We start from the raw sequence: 22085 nt of genomic DNA on the forward strand, positions 1-22085 counted from the left end.
CTTATATACAGTATTAGTGTTCCTTCTAGGAACTAGGGCGGGCAGGGCGGGGGGGTCGGACCAGGCACGCTGACGTCACTATTTTGGGCGTGCCCGGGCCGCCAACGTCACAAAAGGGGCGTGCCCAGGCTGCGACGAAAAAGGGGCATGCCCGGCCGGCGGAATCACGCAGAGGAGTGGGCGCGGCCGGCGGCGTCATGCACAGGGGTGGACACGGCCGGCGGCGTCATGCACAGGGGGAAGGCTGTAAACTGCCGGGGAAGTGCCGGGCATCGCTATGTACAGCAGCGCCGGGCTTCCCCGGTCAAAACAGCGGGGACAAAGGCAGGCTGGTTTAGCGGGGCGCTGCCAGAGGGGCAGGGCGCATTTTTCACTTTAAAAATCGGGCAGGGCGCAGCGCCCCGCTAAAACAGCCTAGCGGGAACACTAGGTATAATCAGGTTAGCATACAACAGTTTACAATTAGCTACAATAAACAGGGTAATGTTTCATATACAGGTAGCCTCCTTATCCTCGGCAACTCAATGTTATTCTGCAATGTAAACAACAACATTACATTTACATAAATGAAAAATGGCTAAAACATTCCTTATATATACTATTATCTGACCTATTATTATTGCACAATAATATTATTTGTATTGTCCTCTAAAATACTGTACTGTATATCTCTTTTTTGTTAAAAAATAAAAGTCTCAGAAATTGTAAGCGTTTTTGTTATGATGAGGTCCCTCACTGGAATTTCCCTTCAGTAAGTATGTGGCAGATGTATGAAGTGTTGTTATGGGGAGAAGGGGAATCAGCGCACGTTATGTGCACTGATACCGATTCTCCCCTATGAACGACAGAGCCAGCGTGCGGTAAAGGACAGGGGCGCATAGCAGGCCGAATGAGGCGAAGCAGAAAGTATTATTGCGGCGCTATAAGAGCCGCTATAATACATCTGCACCAATATTTGTAATCCACATGGAGGGAACTAAGGTAAATACTGCAGTATTAATCTTGTAGAAATACTTGTACAGGTTGAGTATCCCGTATCCAAAATGCTCGGGACCAGGAGAATTTTGGATAACGGATTATTCCGTATTTCGGAATATTTTAATATTTCAATTATGTATTTTGAAGTATCTTGCATGTATGCTGTATAAACACATAAAATACACACAAATATATTTTATTACCACATAAAATACACACAAATATATTTTATTTGTTAAAAAAACAAGGTTTCAAAAAATGAAACAAAATTTGTGTACTATCTCAGATATTGAATTTGAAGCCAAGCAATCATTTTCTTGTACATATATAGTGCCAGTTACATATCATGTCCCCAGTGATGCTGTTACAAATGTCCCCAGTGAGTTTTTAGCAAAAAAATATTTTTTTTTCACTTTCGGAATGAAAGTTTTCGGAATAATTCGGATAACGGATACTCGGATACGGGATACTCAACCTGTATATTATACCACAGCCAGCATAAATCCTTCCAGACTATTCAGGAGCTGTCCTTCAATAACGCTTATGCTGCACTTTAGTAAAAGTCTCACATATAAATACAGTAGATCTAAGGGGTAAAGGTTGGCATACACTATTGCGATGTATCGGAGCAGTATATGGGCCATCTGACCCCCTGGGACCTTTCCTGGTGGCAGAATCGCATGCGATGGTCCTTTCACATGCGATTTATCGCATGCAACCCCACTTGCAGCTGCCGGGAGGGTGCCCGAGGTCAGACAGGCAACAGGTCTGACCTTCATCTCAGGTCCGATGTGCACAAGACCACACATAAGAACCCGAGGGGGACATAACTATGCCAACGATGCCCCCCCCCGTAAAGTTAGCTACCCTACCCCAGTCAGCCCATGCCTCCCTCGTGCCGCCTTACCCCTCCGCTCAGCAGGAACCTACAGATCTTCTCTGTGCAGTCCCAGCTCCCCTCCTGCTTCTGCTATGTAAATGGTCCATCACAAAATGTCCGCTCACGTACAGCAGACAGTTTCACAGAACTGTGATAGTCCATTTCCAAAGCAGCTGTAGGCAAGGGGGGAGCCGGGACCGCACCGCACCGCAGAGAAGATGTGCAGGTCCCAGCTAAGCGGAGGGGTAAGGCGGCCGTGGCACGAGGGGTGCATGGGCGAACGGGTGGGGGCGCTGCCGACGCTGGTCCCGTCTGTGCGGCAGTGTTACAATAGCCCTGCAGACCCCCGGCGCCCGCACTTACACAGCAGCTCCCCGCGACCACGGGGTCTGCGGGGCTATTGTTACTCCACTGACTACCCGGCGCCGTGAGTGTGGGGGCCCCTGATGTGTGGGGGCCCTTGGGCGACCGCCACTATCGCCCCTGCTTAAATCTGCCACTGGACCCAACGCATGTCAACCTAACACCTGTATACCCCTTTTAGTGTCTGTTAGATCCACATATAATAATCTTACGCATTACAAATGCCGCTATCGCTCAATACTCAGCAAAGGTTTAGGGAATCCTTGTATACTTTTACTCTGAGGAGAAATAAAAGCTCTATAGCATATGTCCCTTTCTGAGGTAAACCTTAATGAGCCGTGTGTTTCCTGTCCCATAAGCCTCTCTGGGATGTGAGCTCTTGCCGTAGTAAACTCAGTCAGAGCTGTTTTGTTGAACCATTCCTAAGAGGTGTTATGTGGGTGTGGCAGGGGCGTGACTCACCCCTCTGCTCCACCCTTATCTGTAGGCATCGGCGTCGTCACTACTAGAAGCCGGCCTCTTTTCTACACAGCTGCCCCGTCGGACCAGGGCGCCACTCTGCCGGGAAGAAGGGCACTGGCTTTGCTGCGATCAGCTCTGGGGACCCCGGAGACTGCTCAGCAGCACACCCGGTAAGTGTAATTCTCTTCTCAGAGACTCCCGCTCCCCTCAGATTCTCCCCAGGCAGACACTGCGCGCCAACCGCTGCTGCTGTGCTGTTACCTTTTATCACTCTCCATCCGCGCTCCGCCTCCTCCGCTGTCCGCGAGCCCGTTTCGCAACTTCCCGCCCTGGACTCGAGCTCCTCTCACTGTTGACTCCCTCACCCGTCTCCCCTCCGTGAAGGGTAAAGTGGTCTCCTCCAGAGTCCCGGGCTCACACAACCCAGAGGCCAAGAACAGTCTAACTTCCACCAATGGGGGGGTTTTCTTTACTCACTGTTAATGAGATTTACGTTCTGTCAGGGTTTTCATGTATAGCTCCCTTCTATGAAAGCGTCTGAACATTATAATTAATTTACTAAAACAGTAATATATTGTTAGTTATATGTCATTTCATAAATTTTATAACATTAAAACCCATACCCATGACCCATTCCATTAGGAACAAAATGCACTGTTCCAGGATTTCCCTCTAATACCCCTTTTACACCTCCGAAAAATCTGTGTCAGCGGCGGGTCAGACCCGGATCTGCGGTGGTGTAAATGGGGTCAAGCCGTATCCTCCATCTACACAGATCCTCGCAGTGCTCGCTCCCAGGGTAGAACACAGTCAGGGCCCGTGTAGAGGCCGGTGTAAATGGTCCCGCTGCGGGTTGAGGCACCCGCAGTGGGTCCGTGCACGGTGTGCAGCTGCTGGGGCTGCTGTGGTTGCTCGTTGCCAAGGGGGGTGAAATTGCTCGATGCCAAGGGGGTGAAGTTGCTCGTTGCCAAGGGAGGTGAAGTTGCTCGTTGCCAGGGGGGGGGGGGGTTGAAAGTGCTCGCTGCCAGGGGGGGGGGTTAAAGTCCTCGTTGCCAAGGGGGGGGGTTGTTGCTCGTTGCCAAGGGTGGTGAAGTTGCTCGTTGCCAGGGGGTGAAATTGCTCGTTGCCAGGGGGAATGAAAGTGCTAGTTGCCAAGGGGGGGGCGAAATTGCTTGTTGCCAAGGCGGGTTGCTCGTTGCCAAGAAGGGTGAAATTGCTTGTTGCCAAGTTGGGTGAAATTCTCTCTCTCTCTCTCTCTCTCTCTCTCTCTCTATATATATAACCATACCCTCCAACATTTGAAGGGCCAAAATCGGTACACATTAGAGAAGGGGCGTGGCCATGGGTAAAGTGGGTGTGGCATTTGGTAAAGTGGGCGTGGTTACATCCCCAGGCACCCTGACACCCCCCCCCCCCCCCCGACCCAGCATCTGATGCAGCTCATGTCACATGGTGGCTTGGTGGGCTGCTGGCATATTAAATAGGTATATTTAATATAATATTTAATAAATAAGTATATTAAATATACTTATTTAATATGCCAGCAGCCCACCAAGCCACCATGTGACATGAGCTGCAGGCAAACACAGGTGTCGATGCGGTATAGAAGAGCTGGGGTGATTGGGGTGATTAAGTGCAGCTGGCTGAGCCACCTACTTGCTGCTGCACAGAATATGGCCAGGCTGGATTTTTTTATACTTTGTGACTAGACTATCAGATACTCACAGAAACAGTGTCTCTGGATGATCTGATCACTGTCTGCAGGGGCTGAGCTCCGGGTCGGGTCACTCACTCCAGATCCCCCCTCATGCGCGCCCCGGCTCTGGCGGCCACCGGGCACTGGCGCCTGCCTCTGCCTCACTGTCCTTTCGCGCCCTGAGTCTGTGCATGTGCAGACAGTGAGGCAGGGCAGTACAGACGGGTCTCTCATCCGTCCCCTGAATGCACAGACTGTGCGCAGGGTGCGTTGCTGGTGTGGCAGTGACGTCATGACGTCATGCTATGCCCGCCGGCGCCGCAAGGGACACTTGGAAATGGAACCAGGGAGGGGAGAGCCGGGCACCGCAGAAGACACTGGAAAAATCGGTAATTCAGTACAAAATGATTTTGCCGGTACAGTGCTGTTAAAAAACTGTACTGTACCGAAAAATCGGTACAGTTGTAGGGTATGTAAAACTATTATTATTTTTATATAAATAACCACTCTTGGGGGGGGGGGGGAGAGCTGTCACCGGCTGATGCGGGAGGAGGGGGTGTCTGGTGCTGCTAGGGGGGGGCTGTCAGGCTACTGAGGGGGGAAATGGCGGGGATGATGGTCGCGGCTGCTGCTCTAACTCCCCCTGCAGTCGCGGGGTACCTGTGGTGAATGGGCTGTCAGTGGCGGGGGTCCCTGCGGCGGATGGGAACTAGTAGATACAACTAATATTATAGATATTATTTACATATTAATTATTTTAGTGACTGTACAGTTTTCTAGACTGTCACACACTCCCAATTTTGTAATACAGTATCTTATCTTACTCCATTTGGCAATGTGAGATAAAGTATATCACTGCTGGCAGAGCTGATTATCGTGTCCTTGGTAATAGGGGTATTCAATCTTGGATTCCAACAGTCGGATACGAATACGGCCGCCTAAGCCATCGGGAGAATACGAATCCGTAAGTACTGCAGATTAGTAAATCTGCCCTATTTACGAATTGTATTTTCCTGAAAATGCGTCCGATGCCGGTCATATGAATTCGTTCCTGGCATCGTATTGGTGGATATTAGTTAATTTCCCCCAGTAAAGCCTGCAAAACACTGAACATGGGTGGACTCTTGGAATTGTCCCTGATAGTGGCATCTGACACATTGCCTTTTTAATTATCGGGCAGAGACACAATCCAAAATGATGGGTTTAACAATCCAGCATTTCATAACTAAATCCCCATGTATCATCCATAATCAAATCTTAATTCTTTCACCTGAGGAACATAGCCAGAATCAAGCACTTAAATCCCTCTAAAGATCATAAATGCATGTGTAGCATCATTATAGCAATATATGAGAGCGCTAATATTTATAAAAATTCACATTTATTAAAGAGCAATAGACATAATATGAAAGAAAAAAAGCGATACAAAAAGGAACACAACATCAATGTGAATCCCGCCTGAAGAATGTATATGCAATAATTATAAAATAACTTTAAGTCCGATACTGATATGATAGAAACAGTGTTACTAGTATGATGACTTTAAGGGGAATTTAACCCCTTGAGGCACTTTGCTCAACCTCTATGCTCAACCTCCAATGTCAAGTAGATATTCTGACAGCCAGCAGTGACTATAACAATAAATGAATAACCTTTCTCCATGGCCCTTAGTGGTAATACCCGAACACAGTTCTGGGCATCTGATGGTTACCACAGCGAAACGGAATGAACAACCTTTAGTGCACATATCCTCTATGTTTTCCCTTTAGGGAGTCAGCAATACATATGTTGTGCTGTAGAAAGAAATGCTGCTTGAGAGCAGTACAGCTCCCTGGGGATCCCAAAGCTGAATTGCCCTGGAGAACAGCAGATGTAGTGAGGCTGGCTTGCTTACTCGACCCGATCACAAAGGAGCGAGGATGCTTGGTTTAGATGACTATCTTCAGGTTAGCACATCAGTCAAGAAGCAGGACTGCTATAACGTGGGCACCATACGCGTTTGTCCGCTGTCTTATGTTGGCGGTTTCAGCAGGTCAGTAGTGAGCTTCCCCCAGGACTGACTTTAATGGTGCCCACACACGCACCGATCCCGGCGGTGCAATGCTGTACGATGGGGTGCGCGCTCCCGCAGCACCTCATCGTACAGTACAAAAAGAATGTGCTGCACATACTTTTTGTACTAGCTTTTTCGAGCATCGCATCGCATGCACATCGTATGCACAAGGCATTCGATGCGATGCTATGTGTGCTAGTTAAGCCCACAACGCACGCTGGAATCGGTGCGTGTGTGGGCACCTTTAGAATCAAGTGGCCAAACAGTCATTTGTCCTGGATTAATGGCCAATATGCGGCAAGAGTTTAGCAAACAGAGTTCAATGTTAAGGTGTGTACACACGCATCAATTTATTTATTTATGTTTCTTATATAGCGCAGGAGATTCCGGTACAGTGTCTTATATAGCGCAGCAGATTCCGTTAAAGTGTCTTATATAGCGCAGCAGATTCCGTTACAGTATCTTATATAGCGCAGCAGATTCCGTTACGGTGTCTTATATAGCGCAGCAGTTTCCGTTACAGTGTCTTATATAGTGCAGCAGATTCCATTACAGCGTCTTATATAGCGCAGCAGATTCCGTTACAGGTACTTATATAGCGCAGCAGATTCCGTTACAGTGTCTTATATAGCGCAGCAGATTCCGTTACAGTGTCTTATATAGCGCAGCAGATTCCGTTACAGTGTCTTATATAGCGCAGCAGATTCCGTTACAGTGTCTTATATAGCGCAGCAGATTCCGTTACAGTGTCTTATATAGCGCAGCAGATTCCGTTACAGTGTCTTATATAGCGCAGCAGATTCCGTTACAGCGTCTTATATAGCGCAGCAGATTCCGTTACAGTGTCTTATATAGTGCAGCAGATTCCGTTACAGTGTCTTATATAGTGCAGCAGATTCCGTTACAGTGTCTTATATAGCGCAGCAGATCTCGTTACAGTGTCTTATATAGCGCAGCAGATTCCGTTACAGTGTCTTATGTAGCGCAGCAGATTCCGTTACAGTGTCTTATATAGCGCAGCAGATTCCGTTACAGCGTCTTATATAGCGCAGCAGATTCCGCTACAGTGTCTTATATAGCGCAGCAGATTCCGTTACAGCGTCTTATATAGCGCAGCAGATTCCGTTACAGCGTCTTATATAGCGCAGCAGATTCCGTTACAGCGTCTTATATAGCGCAGCAGATTCCGTTACAGCGTCTTATATAGCGCAGCAGATTCCGTTACAGCGTCTTATATAGCGCAGCAGATTCCGTTACAGCGTCTTATATAGCGCAGCAGATTCCGTTACAGTGTCTTATATAGCGCAGCAGATTCCGTTACGGTGTCTTATTTAGTGCAGCAGATTCCGTTCCAGTGTGTTATATAGTGCAGCAGATTCCGCTACAGTGTCTTATATAGCGCAGCAGATTCCGTTACAGTGTCTTATATAGCGCAGCAGATTCCGTTCCAGTGTGTTATATAGTGCAGCAGATTCCGCTACAGTGTCTTATATAGCGCAGCAGATTCCGTTACAGCGTCTTATATAGCGCAGCAGATTCCGTTACAGTGTCTTATATAGCGCAGCAGATTCCATTACAGTGTCTTATATAGCGCAGCAGATTCCGTTACAGCGTCTTATATAGAGCAGCAGATTCCGTTACAGTGTCTTATATAGCGCAGCAGATTCCGTTACAGTGTCTTATATAGCGCAGCAGATTCCGTTACAGTGTCCATGCTTCTTTTATTAAAGCTTACATCTTTTATATAAAACATTTCAAACTTTATACATATATACATATTAATATAAATAAATAATATAAAAAAAAATAAACTTATGCAATTGCCAAAAGAGATAACTTAAAGAATAGCATGTCCGCTTATAACTTCAAACAAAACATTCCTAAATATACTATAAATCTCAGTATAAATGATAACGATTCACTTCGTCTTATGTCAATATATTTCATTCAAGAAATTTGAGTCCATTCATTCACATTTATTCCTCATTCTTTCCCATACACCCCAGGCAGTCTGTCTTTCATGCCTCTAGATTATCTACACCATACAATCTTTATTTATTCACCCATTTTCTTCACAGTTATTCTACATTTATTCCTACTCATTCATACCACCCAACCACCACCAGCACCCTGTGTTTCTCTATATCCCATAAATTTCACAAACATAGCCAAAACCCACAAGACACTTCATCCAAACCACTTACTCCCCCCTTCCATTTACTCCTCCAACATAAATAAGGTAAAGAAGTTTTATGCAAGCAAGTTGTATGTAAAAACTTTCCTTTTGAAAATGAAAAATTCCTACTACTAGTGTTAGAAAAGTGGAAAGATCCCAGAGGGTCCAGGATCAGTTTGGATACCGCCTACTAAGGAGGTTTCAGTTGACCCCACAGACGAGACCAACTGACGGCATCCAGCTTTTCCTTTTCCCTATCCATCACCACCCTCACATCTTGTAGGATAAAACCCACCACCGTCCTAAGAGGAAGGATTTTCTTTCTTAGTCCGATATGACACCGTGCATTCCACGTGTGGTATCTGACCACTAAGCTAACTATATAAATAGTGCATAAATCAAACCCTTTATACCCTTTGAATGCTCCATAGGCCCATTCCGGGTAACTGAGCCCCGAAAGGCAAGGGATACCTAGGGAGGTCGACACTGCTCTATAAACCTCAATATTAAAGGGACACTCAAGAATGAAGTGGTCTACCGTCTCCTCCACTCCCAGACACTCCTCCCGTGGACAACCACGATCATCGGCACTTCTAAATTTAAGGTTCCCCCTAACAAGTTTCCCTAGGAACGAAAGCCAGGCAATGTCTCTAAACTTCAGAGGGATCCGCTGGTCATTGAGCAACTTCAACCCTGCTAAACAGACGGTGCCTGGGCAGTCCTTCAGAGCCAGTGGGGCCAGGAAGTAGATCTGCAAGACCCTCTTCCCCAACTCCTTCCTTGAGAGATCCCTTACATCTCCCACCGCCAAGCCCCACTTGGAAATCATTCTGATGGCAAGAATCACGTAGATCGGGAGGTACTCTCGCCCAGACCAGGGTTTCTTCAAGCGACCACCATCTATCCAAGCCTTACAGTAGGGATCCCACCATTTCATGAAACCCTGTACCCATCGAGGGGGGTCCTCCAAGAAGATGCTACCAATGTTCAGCTTTAGAAAAGCTGTTGTAAAGAAGACCACAGGGTTAACCATGTCCTGGCCACCCTCTGCCCTCGACCTGTACACGATACCCCTCTTGACCATGTTCATTCTGTTTCCCCAAAACATTTGAAAAAACAAGGAACATAACCTAGACCACATCGATTGAGGCAAGCAACAGACATAGCTGACATACAAAAACATAGGTACCAAATAGGTTTTGCATATATCAACCCTTTCCCTCATAGACAACTTTTGTCTCTTCCATAGGCTCACTTTCTTGGTTGCATCCTCAAGCTTCCTCTCCCAGTTTGCAGAGGCATAATCGCCATGGTCGAATTGGATGCCAAGAACTTTTATGGTGTCATTGGCCTCTGGGAAAGTGTCCGGGAGAGGAAATTCTTCCCCTCCCTCCCCCATCCAGAAAACTTCACTCTTGTCTTTGTTCACTTTTGAACCGGAAGCCTCAGAATAAATCTGGACCAGTTGGTCGATGACACTTGCCTCTGCCATTGATGACAGAACAATGGTGACATCATCCGCATAGGCTGTCACCTTCAATGTGAAATCCGGAGCCAGCTGCAATCCCTCCAATATGCTGTTTTCAATCCTCCTAATAAAAGGATCAATTGCAAACACATAGAGGAGAGAGCTCAGGGGGCATCCCTGAAGTACTCCCGAGTCCACGTCAAAGGCGGGCCCTACCCAACCATTGACAAGAGGGAAGCTCTCGGCCTTCTTATACAAAATTTCTAGCCAATTTACCATTTTCCCTGGGAAGCCATACCTTTCCAGTAAAGCCCAGAGGTACTTGTGATTGACACGGTCAAAGGCCTTGGATTGGTCCAATGCCAGCAGATATTTCCCAATCTTTCCAGCCCTGCACCGTTCCACGGCTTCCCGGACACCAAGAACCGCACTAAAAGTGCTTCGCCCTTTCACGGTGCAGTGCTGGAAGGGGGAAAGGAGCTTCCTTGAGAACTCCATTATTCTGTTGAAGAAAACTTTTGCCAAAATCTTTCTATCTGTATTGAGAAGGGCTATGGGGCGCCAGTTCTCAATACGAGTTCGGTCTTTGCTTTTAAACAACAAAATAAGTGCCGACCGCCTCATGGAAGGAGTGAGTTCACCCTCCTCCAAACAGGTGTTGAAAACCTCTGTGAGACGGGGAGCTATGACATCAGATAATTCCTTATAGAATTCCGATGTTAGACCATCAGGTCCGGGTGACTTCTTTGATGACAAGCCATCAATCGCTTCCCTAACTTCCTCTACACTTATTTTGTTGCTCAAACAATCAAGAGAGGTACCTGGATCGACCAGACCTGGGGTTTCCCTCAGGAAAGTTTCCATCCTCTCTCTGGTCAGTGATTTCTCAGACAAAAGGTCAGAGTAAAAATCCTTAACGACTTTTAGGATGCCTTCCTTCCCTTCTTGAAGCACACCCTGTCCATCATAAAGGCCTCTGATCTCTTTAACCTCAGTTCTCTTCCCACAATCCTGGTAGGGGTCCGGTGAGTGGTAAGTACCGTAATCCCTTTCCAAGATCAAAGAAGCCAACCGATCATACTGATACTCTCTCATCTGAGACTTCACTCTGGAGATTTCCCCACCATCTCCATTCTCAGAGATCAAGAAATCTAGTTCCCTTTTTAAGGCAAGGTAGGTATTGTTCTTTATCAAGTTTCTCTTTCTTACCAGCCTTTTGAAGAAACCCTGGACTTTCTTTTTCAATACCTCCCACCACTCAGATCTACTCCATCCAGCCTCCAACAGCGATTCATGATCCGACAGAAGATCTCGAAGAGACTGCATCACGCTCGCGTCCTTCAGGAGCTCAGCATTCAACCTCCAGAGGCCTCTTCCTTTCTGAATGGTCTCAGAAGCATTCAAAGAGAAAGAAAAAAAACAGTGATCAGAGAATTCTACTGGCTCTACCTTGGGGGGAAGAGTTTTGGAACCTCTTTTAACAAAAAACCTATCTATTCTAGACCTACGGCTACCACTAAAAAAAGTGTAACCCGTGAGGTCTGGGAAATGTTTAACATGGACATCCTCTAGACCAGCCTGCTGTACCATGCTAACTAAAAAATTTGCATCATAGCCCAGAGTCCCATTATTTTTGGACCCTCCTCTATCTTTCGGTCGGATGACGGTGTTAAAGTCACCCCCAAAAATGACTTGCTGGGCTGTGAATAGGAAAGGTTTTATCAACTTAAAAAGGCATTTCCTATCCCAAGGAGATTGGGGGCCATAGATGTTTATTAGCCTTAGGTCCTGCCCTCTAAGATTGATGTCCAAAACCATACATCTTCCTACTTCCAGTTCTATGAATCTATTTACGGTTACCTTGTCGGTAAAAATCACCGCCACTCCACTGTAGGGCTCGGCTGCAAGAGACCATAAAGAGGGGCCTCTTGTCCACTCTCTTTTGGCTTTGTGAAGCACTTCCAGAGTTCTCGTTCTAGTCTCTTGAAGGAAAAGTATGTCAAAATCCTTGCCTTTTAAAAAATCATAGGCCATAAGCCGAGCCCTGTCTGATGATATAGAGGCCACATTTATAGTGGCACATTTGATGAGGTGGGGATCCATAAATAGATTTATAGTGGTATACATAATACCTATTTACCTTCACCTTTACCTTCACCATCCTTGCATTCCCCTTCACCCTCCACATTTGCAACCACATCCATATCCTCAGACAAACCATCATTATTCACTTCTGGGTCAGGTGGCTTCCCCTCTTTTTTAGTGTCTGGGTCATTCTCAGGAAGGACAAAGGACCCGGCTGGGTTGTCTCTTTGGATCTCTGCCCTTCCAAGAACGCCCTCTTCTGTATCCTCTGATTCCTTCTCAGCCACCCTCTTGTCAATTTTCTCTTTTGGTTCCTCACTCGCTCTCACTACGTCCGCCCCTTTTCTATGTTTTGTCATCACTTTTTCTCTCTGTTCAGTTTGTCTGTCTTTAATTTTTTGTTTTTTGTCTACTTTTCTGCTTCTCTTATTTTTATTTTCACCAGACTTGAAAGTTAGCCCTTCTTTTTCCCTGATAATTTCTCCTTCACCCAGCTCTCTCTCTGATTCTTCTTCACTCTCTGAAAATATTAAAAATCTGTTTGAGAGGTCAAGGTGACCAGGGATATTCTCTTTAGTCTGCTTTCCCTTCTTCCCTCTTCTCACTACCTGGAAATCTTCCTCCTTTTCTTCTACACCTTTGCACCATTGAATTTGGTTATCTTTCCCCACCACCACTTTTGAAAATGGGACTGTGACAGGGGTATGTTCACTTTGTTTTCCTATGGGTCTTTTTACAGAATTGGGACATCTGCTATATGGGTGGCCCTCCTCCCCACACAAATTGCATTTAACTTTATTGCACGTGCTAGATGTGTGCCCGGTCTCACCACACAAATTGCATTTTTGCTCGCCACATTCACTACTTGTGTGGCCCACCAAGCCACATCTAAAACACGTGCGGGGTTGACCGGGATAGAATATCTGAATTCTATCCCGGCCTATGTATGCGGCGGATGGAAGATGCACGGTCCTGCCCTCCTCCTGCGCCAATCTGACCAGGGCAGACCACGCACCTCCCCATACACCCAGGGTGTGACCCACTTTAACTAATTTGCTTTTGACTGTACACAGCCTACTTAGCCAAAATTCAATGTCATGTGCAGGAATTAGGTCATTCCGTACCAGTATTCTCAGTTTTACATACTCAGGCCTTGATGAGGATGCAACAACTGTAAAATCTGCAAATTTTTCCTCCCCTTTCCTCTCTTCCCACTCTTCAAAGACCTTATGCATTCTATGGAGTGAAAGAAAACTTAGGTCAAAGAAAGGAGACCTGTCTGGATGAATGCACGCAGAGAGGTCTCCAGCTGAGCAATCTAAGGAAAACACCATTTTCAAAAAATCAACCTGCGACGGTACAGGCCCTGTACCAACCCATTTAAATTGTAACAAATGCCTTCTGCCATATGAGTTCTTTTGTGCATTCTCTTGATTAGCATTATTATCTTTAGACCTTACGTCCCCACTTAATATTTTTGCATACGATATTGGGGTCTTAATCTTAGTCGACACAGACTCAGCTGACATGTCAGCAACTGACTTTTTCTCCACTTGGTCTGCAATAATTTTTAGAGCACTCTTAGCACCCACAGGCGCACCAATCTGACCAAACACAGTTTTAAAGATAGCTTTTTCCCTTGCAGTTAAATTGTCCACATTCAGTCTTTTTTGTCCTTGCGTAAGTAGTTCTCCCGCCTTTGTTACTGCTGACACTTTTCCACTTACACCATTCTCATGCCCTAAGCAAACATTATCAGCATTTACTTTTGCAAAAGAAACAGGCTTCTCAATGAATTGGACATTACTTGGTCCAGCCTTTTGACTGTCCATAACACAGTCTTTAAATTTATTGGAGGTAGTCGCAACCACAGTCTTTGGTATCTCCCTTCGGTCCTGAACAGCGCTATCAGCAGCCGCTGCTTTTCCCCCCGCTGTTAGGACCTCACAGGGCGACGGCAGTACTTCTGACATTACATGCGCCTTAGATCTCAAGACCTCTGGTGTCCCCAGGAAGGCAGCGTCTCTCTCGGTCTCACACATAACGATTTCCATACTCACCGCCTCCTGGGGGTCCTCCGATCTGGGCTGGATGGTAGATTCTTCCTCCATCCTCTCCATCTGCATCATGCTCTGCTGTCTTTCTCCCTCTGGATTGGATTGGCAGTTTTTTTCATACACAAATGTCAATCTGTCAATCTGCACTCTGGCCTCTGTTTCCATGAGGCTGTTTTCTTCCACTCTCTGTGCAGGATCAGCCTGGAGCAGTACCCCTCCCCCATGGATGATGTCATCACTGCCTTCTGCTGCTGCAGGTGAAACCTGCATCACCTGGACTGCCATTAACCCTTCTCCTGCTGGTAAGGATTGACCTTTTTCCTTTTCTTCTTTCATTTTGATAGATATTTGATTTTTAACTTTGGAACAGGAGTTAGTGTGTAACATTATTCGATCTCTCCATTTCTGGCGCTCCCATATACGACAGGTATTTCTTTTCTTTTTTGCATGATATAACCTGCTGTGGATCCTTTTCGATTCAATGAGTAGCTCTTTTAGACCCATTTTGACAAAAGTCTCTGTTTCACTTTCCATCTCACTGGCATCTTCCTCTTCAGACACTATGAGGTCATCCTCCACCTCAGATGGTAGGTCTCCTTTGCTTTGTCCCCCCGCGGCCGCTATTTTGCCGCCGCCGACGTTTGCTCCCCCGCCGGGTTCTTCCATTATTTCCCCCCGCAGCTGGCTTGCTACTGGGGTACCTCCGGAATCATCCGGGGGGACATTCTCCATACCTTGCACATTTTCCTCTGAGGTTCCCGCTGCTGATGTACTAGCAGCAGGGATGTTTTTCCTCCTGGACGGGCACACAGCCCCACGTCTTCTGCCTTTCACCATGATATAGCAGGCCCTCCGGCACCAGGACCTGCCTGCACTCTACCCCCACAGAGGTCCCCTGGCTTGGGGAGGCCTGAGGGGGGAGCTCTCGCTGTGCACTGGGATTCTACCTTCTCAGGAGCTTCTGCAAAACACATCCACTCCCTTGAAAGTTACAGTGTCTTATATAGCGCAGCAGATTCCGTTACAGTGTCTTATATAGCGCAGCAGATTCCGTTACAGTGTCTTATATAGCGCAGCAGATTCCGTTACAGAGTCTTATATAGCGCAGCAGATTCCGTTACAGCGTCTTATATAGCGCAGCAGATTCCGTTACAGTGTCTTATATAGCGCAGCAGATTCCATTACAGTGTCTTATATAGCGCAGCAGATTCCGTTACAGCGTCTTATATAGAGCAGCAGATTCCGTTACAGTGTCTTATATAGCGCAGCAGATTCCGTTACAGTGTCTTATATAGCGCAGCAGATTCCGTTACAGCGTCTTATATAGCGCAGCATATTCCGTTACAGTGTCTTATATAGCGCAGCAGATTCCGTTACAGTGTCTTATATAGCGCAGCATATTCCGTTACAGTGTCTTATATAGCGCAGCAGATTCTGTTACAGCGTCTTATATAGCTCAGCAGATTCCATTACAGTGTCTTATATAGTGCAGCAGATTCCGTTACAGTGTCTTATATAGAGCAGCAGATTCCGTTACAGTTTCTTATATAGCGCAGCAGATTCCGTTACAGTGTCTTATATAGCGCAGCAGATTCCGTTACAGCGTCTTATATAGCGCAGCAGATTCCGTTACAGGTTCTTATTTAGTGCAGCATATTCCGTTACAGTGTCTTATATAGCGCAGCAGATTCCGTTACAGTGCCTTATATAGCGCAGCAGATTCCGTTGCGCTTTACAATTGGAAACAACAGTGATTAAACAAACTGGGTAGAAACAATCCAACATGGAGGTAGGAGGGCCCTGCTCGCAAGCTTACAATCTATAGGGATAATAGGAGGGATACATAAGGATAGGATTCCATAGCATGGCAGTCCCATCAGATTACTAGACAGTCCTGATGGAATGCAATTAAATGTGAATCCTACTGTAGCTTGTGTGGAGGTCCTGAATATTATAAGCTGCCTGAAGAGGTGAGATTTCAGGGAACACTTGAAAGTTTGGAGGCTAGAGGAGAGTCTTAGTGTGCGTGGAAGGGCATTCCATAGGGTGGGTGCTGCCCGTCAAAAATCCTGCAAGTGTAAGTGGGAGCGAGTAATGAGTGTGGATGAGAGACGCAGATATTGTGCAGAGCAGAGAGGTCAGTGGGGATATATTTTGAGATAAACAAAGAGATATAAGTCGGTGTAGTCAGAGTGATGGCTTTGTATGTAAGTAGAAGTATTTTATATTGAATGCGGTAATATACAGGCAACCAATGGAGGGACTGGCAGAGCGGATCAGCAGACGATGAACGTCTAGCCAGGAAGATCAGCCTAGCAGCAGCATTCAAAATGGATTGTAGCAGTGAGAGTCTTTTCTTAGGGATACTGGTAAGGAGGCTATTGAAATAATCAGTCATGTGTCAACCTACAGATGGAGCCAGCTTACCATAAAAGTGTTGGTATTCTGGTATATCTGTATGTATTTCCAAGAAAGGTTGTCTGCAACTGTAATCCTGTCTACAATATGGGATGCAGTTGAAATCCCGGTGCTCGAAATCCCGACGCAGGAACCCAGGCACTTTGTTCCTCTGTGGGTGTCCACAACACCCATAGAGGGAGAATAAATTGTTGTGCCTAGCGTAGCGAGGCACTGGGCCCACTGCGTGGCGAGCGCAGCGAGCCCTCAAGGGGGGGGGGGCGAACCACCTCCCCCTTGTTGGGATTTCGGCGGTCGGGATTTTGGGATTTTGACCACCGGGATTCATACCAATCCCTACAATATAATGCCCCCTGATAAGTGCATTGCTGAAAATCCTGATGTACACTTGGCCAGCTGATATAGAGTGTAGTATTTAAGAGTATTATTGTCAAGGCCTGCAGTCAGGGCATGGGCTGCATTTGTAGTTGAGTGGTGTCATTTTTAGAATGTTGACATGACTGGCTGGCTGAATCACCTGATACCGCAATCTGAGAATCACCACCAGAGAGTTATGGATACCTCAGCATGGGTGGTTAATGAAAACCCGGTAACTATCACCAACAAAGAAACCCAAAACATCAATGTACTGTATGGACACCAGACAGTCCTCTTCAGCTATCTGCAGCACTCACCTTAAACTTAAGTTGGTAGCTTTGGCCTCACAGGCTCTCAGATTCACCAAGAGACACAAAGAATATGCTAGAATTAATTATCTTTTAATCCAAAATGTATAATTATAAAAATATTACAAATGGACAGGAAATACAGTACATATAAATCTTGATCTGGTCAGGTTGTTGGGAATGTTTGAGTATATTTGGTTAGAATATTAGATCGTTATCTGTTGTTCTGTCTCAAGAGACCTCAATCGCTTCTCCCAGGTATGTTAAACATGGGTAAATACTGACTGCTTTATTTTTACACTGCAATATAGATCTCACTTTGAAGTAAAACCCAACCCAAATCTAACTCTCTCTGTACAAGTTACATCTGCCCCACCTGCAGTGCACATGGTTTTGTTCATCTAAGAAGGAATTTGTCAGAAAGAGTGAACCAAAATAACCCCCATAGTCAGCAGCTCCCAGAGCCACCAGCCATGTCCCCACAGTGGCGAAAATGGGGGCGTGGCCTCACAGAGATAGACCATGCCCCCTTGTTATGAGGTCACGCCCCCCAAAATTTCAGGCACACACCAGAGGCGCACGAATCGTCCCTCCTCCCCTTTCCTCAATATTGGGAGGTATGCATTCATGGCCTTCCAGCACTTCTAAGGGGATGCGGTCATTTGGTCTACTGCATTATGGTCGACAGTCATTAGGTCGAATCCATTAGGTCGACATGACTCTAGGTCGACATGGGAAAAGGTCGACATGATTCTAGTTCGAAAGGTCATTAGTTCGACAGGTCATTAGTTCGACAAGGTCATTCGTTCGACATTGTCTATGTCGACATTCACAAGGTCGACATGGAGTTTTTCACTGTTTTTTGAGCCAACATGTGCCGACAGGCGGTATTTCATGCCCTACCATCCACTAGGGCGTGGTGGGAGAATAAAATAGTGTGCCGAGCGTAGCGAGGCACCGCGCCCGACGCATTGCGAGCGCAGCGAGCGATGCGAGGGGATGCAGTGCACTTTAAACTGTGTCCATGTCGACTGTGTTGACATTCAGGTAAAAAAAACAGTGAAAAACCCCATGTCGACCTTGTGAATGTCGACATAGACAATGTCGAACTAATGACCTTGTCGAACTAATGACCTGTCGAACTAATGACCTTTCGACCTAGAATCATGTCAACCTTTTCCCATGTCGACCTAGAGTCATGTCGACCTTTTAGCATGTCGACCTAATGGATTCGACCTAATGACTTTCGACCATAATGCAATAGACCAAATGATCCCAACCCGTTTTTTCAGGTTTCCTGTAAAATGTGACCGATATGGACAAAGGGGGGTTATTCTGGTTCACTCGCAAAGGCAAATGCACTCACTAATGGACAAAACCATGTGCACTGCAGGTGGGGCAGATGTAATGTGTTGGGATCATTTGGTCTAAAGCATGATGCTCGACAGTCAATAGGTCGACACCATTAGTCGACATGGGAAAAGGTCAACATGGTTCTAGGTCAAAAGGTCATTTGTTCGACAGGTCATTAGTTCGACAATGTCTAGGTTGACAGTCAAAAGATCGACATGGGGTTTTTCACTATTTTTTTTTACCTGAATATCAACACAGTCGACAAGGACACATTTTAAAGTGCACCGCAACGCTCGCTGCTCTCACGATGCTTCGGGCACGGTGCCTCGCTGCGCTCAGCACACTATTTTATTCTCCCTCCGCGCCCTAGTGGATGGTAGGGCATAAAATACCGCCTGTCGGCACATTTTAGCTCAGGGAACAGTGAAAAACCCCATGTTAACCTTTTGACTGTCGATCTAGACCATGGGTCCTCAAACTGCGGCCCTCCAGATGTTGTGAAACTACAAATCCCAGCATGCCTTGCCACAGTTTTAACAATCCCTTATAGCAAAACTGTGGCAAGGCATGCTGGGAATTGTAGTTTCACAACATCTGGAGGGCCGCAGTTTGAGGACCCATGATCTAGACACTGTCGAACGAATGACCTTTCAACCTAGAACCATGTTGATATTTTCCCATGTCGACATAATGGTGTCGATCTAATGACTGTCGACCATCATGCTGTAGACCAAATGACCGCATCCAAATGTAATATGTGCAGAGAGAGTTAGATTGTGGTGAGTTATTTTGTTTCTGTGCAGGGTAAGTACTGGCTGCTTTATTTTTACACTGCAATATCAGTTTGAAGGACACCCCCCCACCCAAATCTAACTCTCTCTACACATGTTACTTAAATCAGCCCCACCTACAGTGCATATGGTTTTGTCCATTAGAAAGTGAATTTGTCTTTGCGAGTGAACCAGAATAACCCACAAAGAGTGTGTCAGCTGTTGTAACTGCACCTCTGACAGCTCCTTTCTGTAATGTTCAGTGACCAGTGAGCCCCCCTTCTTTACAGTCGATGCCAGATCTAGTAAGGGACCGTGCTCCTGATCACTCTCAGGCAGGCTACAGATGGAGTCATTGTCATTCATCCCAACAGCACACTATGGCCCTTATTCTGGTTGGTGCGGTAATAACCGCGTGCGTTCGTGCCACCGATGTTTTGTGTCTGCGCATGTGCAGAGGCGTCTCTGCGCATGTGCGAGCTGGGCGTACGACCAAATCACGCATGATATGTGAACACTCCGAACAGGGGGTGGAGAGGGGCGTGAAGATCTATTTGGGCTCATTACCATATGCATACGCCCTGCGTTTCATGGGAGTTCCCATGAAAACGCTGGGCGTACGTATGGTAATGCGGCCGTGACGCATGTGTAGGGGGCGGACATATGACATCGCCGGATGTCAGCTGCCCGCCCAGATCCCTGCTTTTGCACGGAGAAATGTCCGTGTGGTCTGAGGTTGCGGGAGCTGGTGGACCGCTCGGTCCAGCATTCGATGGTCTGCGACCATCGAATGATGGGGGAGGTTCCCTTAGATGGAGGAGGCGTATTCCGTGAAAAATACACGTGCGGTCCGTTCGGCCAGCTTCTTACCGCGTACGGACGGAGTTGGCGATCCGTATGGAAGGCGGGGTTTCGCACGCACGGTCCTGGCCGCATATTCGGATCCGGCCGCACCGATCAGAATAAGGGCCTATATCTTCCTGACTTGGCTCTTTATTCATTGAGAAGGGATGGGTGAACGTGTGAGACACTCATGTGACCCATTCACAGCAATGGGACACGTGAGAAGTAAGACACTCATGCGTCCCAGTCTCGGTGAATGGCGCACTGTTGGGATGTATTAAAATGGCTCCATATGTACACAGCTAACACACATGTTCCTCTGTCATGAAATTTTTTGAGCATATTGATGTGGTACACTTTCTACCTTTTAGGTCCCTCCATTTGATCAAAATTGCACTTCTGATTTAACTTCTGTGTTGGCCTGAATGATCCCACCCCTCACAATTACTTGACTAGGGTCTGTGTACTGCTCTATTTTATGGCATTACTTCTTATAATCAGTGTAAGGAGACAGAAAAAAGGGGGGTTGTGTGTTGTGTAATTAGCAGCAGCTGGCAAGGGGTAGTCACTGCCCAATAGTAAGATAAGCCAAAGAGAACAGAGTGGGCCAGCGCTGGCTGAAATAGTACAAGATGGTTCAATAAAAAAAATAACATTTATTTAAACATTTATAACACAATAAAAATTACTCAATATCACAGGTATATTATTGAATGGAATATTTAGCTCCAGATATGAGCTATTTTTGCTCTAAAAAGTACAGAATAAATCACACTTTGCAACTTTATCAATTTTGATGGTATATAAATATTACCTATCCTTATAGATGTAGTGGCTGCTGGGATCCATCCGGTCCCTTGATGGTGCTCTATATTTGCAAGAGCTCAAGAATCCTAGAGAGGACTCCCATTTGCAAAGCTGATATTAGGAACAAGGCAATCTTCTCATATGCAAAGTCCAGATCTTTAATGGAGGGGTGAACTCACAGGAAAGTCAGCCAATGGTTGGTAAAAAATGTAGTTGGAAGTGTGAAGAAATGGTTGCTCAACGCGTTTCCCCAGATGCTACACTCCGGCTTCTTCAGGAGCAAATGTGTCATTTGCTCCTGAGGAAGCCGGAGTGTAAGGAGACAACTACTATCTCTTTCCTCCCCATCTCAGTTGCTCCAGTTTATACAGGGAAGAAGGGGGGTTGAGGGGGATTAATCTCTAGTGAGACTAGGGATGGCCACCATTGATGGGTTACCCATCAATGATGGCCATCAATAGTACCATAGATGGGTAACATCGATGGTGTGAAACCATCTGCATAGAAACCATCAATGGTTTCACCCATGGACCACATCTGGTTTGCAGTACAGATGGTTGGCCAATAAGACCCGAGGTCAGAGCTTTGCAGGAGTTTCAGGGGTGGAGCTAAACTGTGTCCTGTCACTTTGTGAGCTTTGCAAGCTGGGCAGACACATTAAGAGGACTCCACTTGCGGTTACTTGCTGCTTCCCTTCCCAGTCTCACATAAACTAGTAGTTAGCCTTTTTCTTTTTCATTCTCGGTCTGCAATATAGAAGAATTGAATATTAATTGAAAATATAAAAAAAAAAAAAAAATATATATATATATATATATATATATATATATATATATATATATATACTCCACAGAGGTACTGCACTCCAGCCGTTTTCAGAAACGATTTTATTGTAGACAATGCAGACAGCAACGTTTCAATACAACCAGCCTGACGATAATACTTGGTTGTATTGAAACGTTGCTGTCTGCATTGTCTACAATAAAATCGTTTCTGAAAACGGCTGGAGTG

General features: G+C 46.2%; 1 protein-coding gene and 1 long non-coding RNA gene across 2 annotated transcripts in view; one reads left to right on the plus strand and one right to left on the minus strand.

Annotated features, from left to right (window-relative positions):
- The first annotated feature begins 2753 nt into the window (after nucleotides 1-2753).
- Nucleotides 2754-22085, plus strand: part of LOC146075866 (uncharacterized) — a 69958-nt gene continuing 50626 nt past the window's right edge. The window contains exon 1 of the long non-coding RNA XR_014473644.1: nucleotides 2754-2853. This is a non-coding gene — a long non-coding RNA (uncharacterized LOC146075866). The remainder of the gene's footprint in view (nucleotides 2854-22085) is intronic.
- Nucleotides 20754-22085, minus strand: part of LOC146072848 (uncharacterized) — a 42902-nt gene continuing 41570 nt past the window's right edge. The window contains exon 4 of the mRNA XM_083180034.1: nucleotides 20754-21820. Within this exon, the coding sequence (XP_083036160.1) occupies nucleotides 21810-21820 (11 nt within the window). The 3' untranslated portion in view covers nucleotides 20754-21809. The remainder of the gene's footprint in view (nucleotides 21821-22085) is intronic.

Source organism: Crinia signifera, chromosome 4 (genome assembly GCF_055691185.1).
Source record: "Crinia signifera chromosome 4, ASM5569118v1, whole genome shotgun sequence".
Taxonomy (NCBI): domain Eukaryota; kingdom Metazoa; phylum Chordata; class Amphibia; order Anura; family Myobatrachidae; genus Crinia; species Crinia signifera.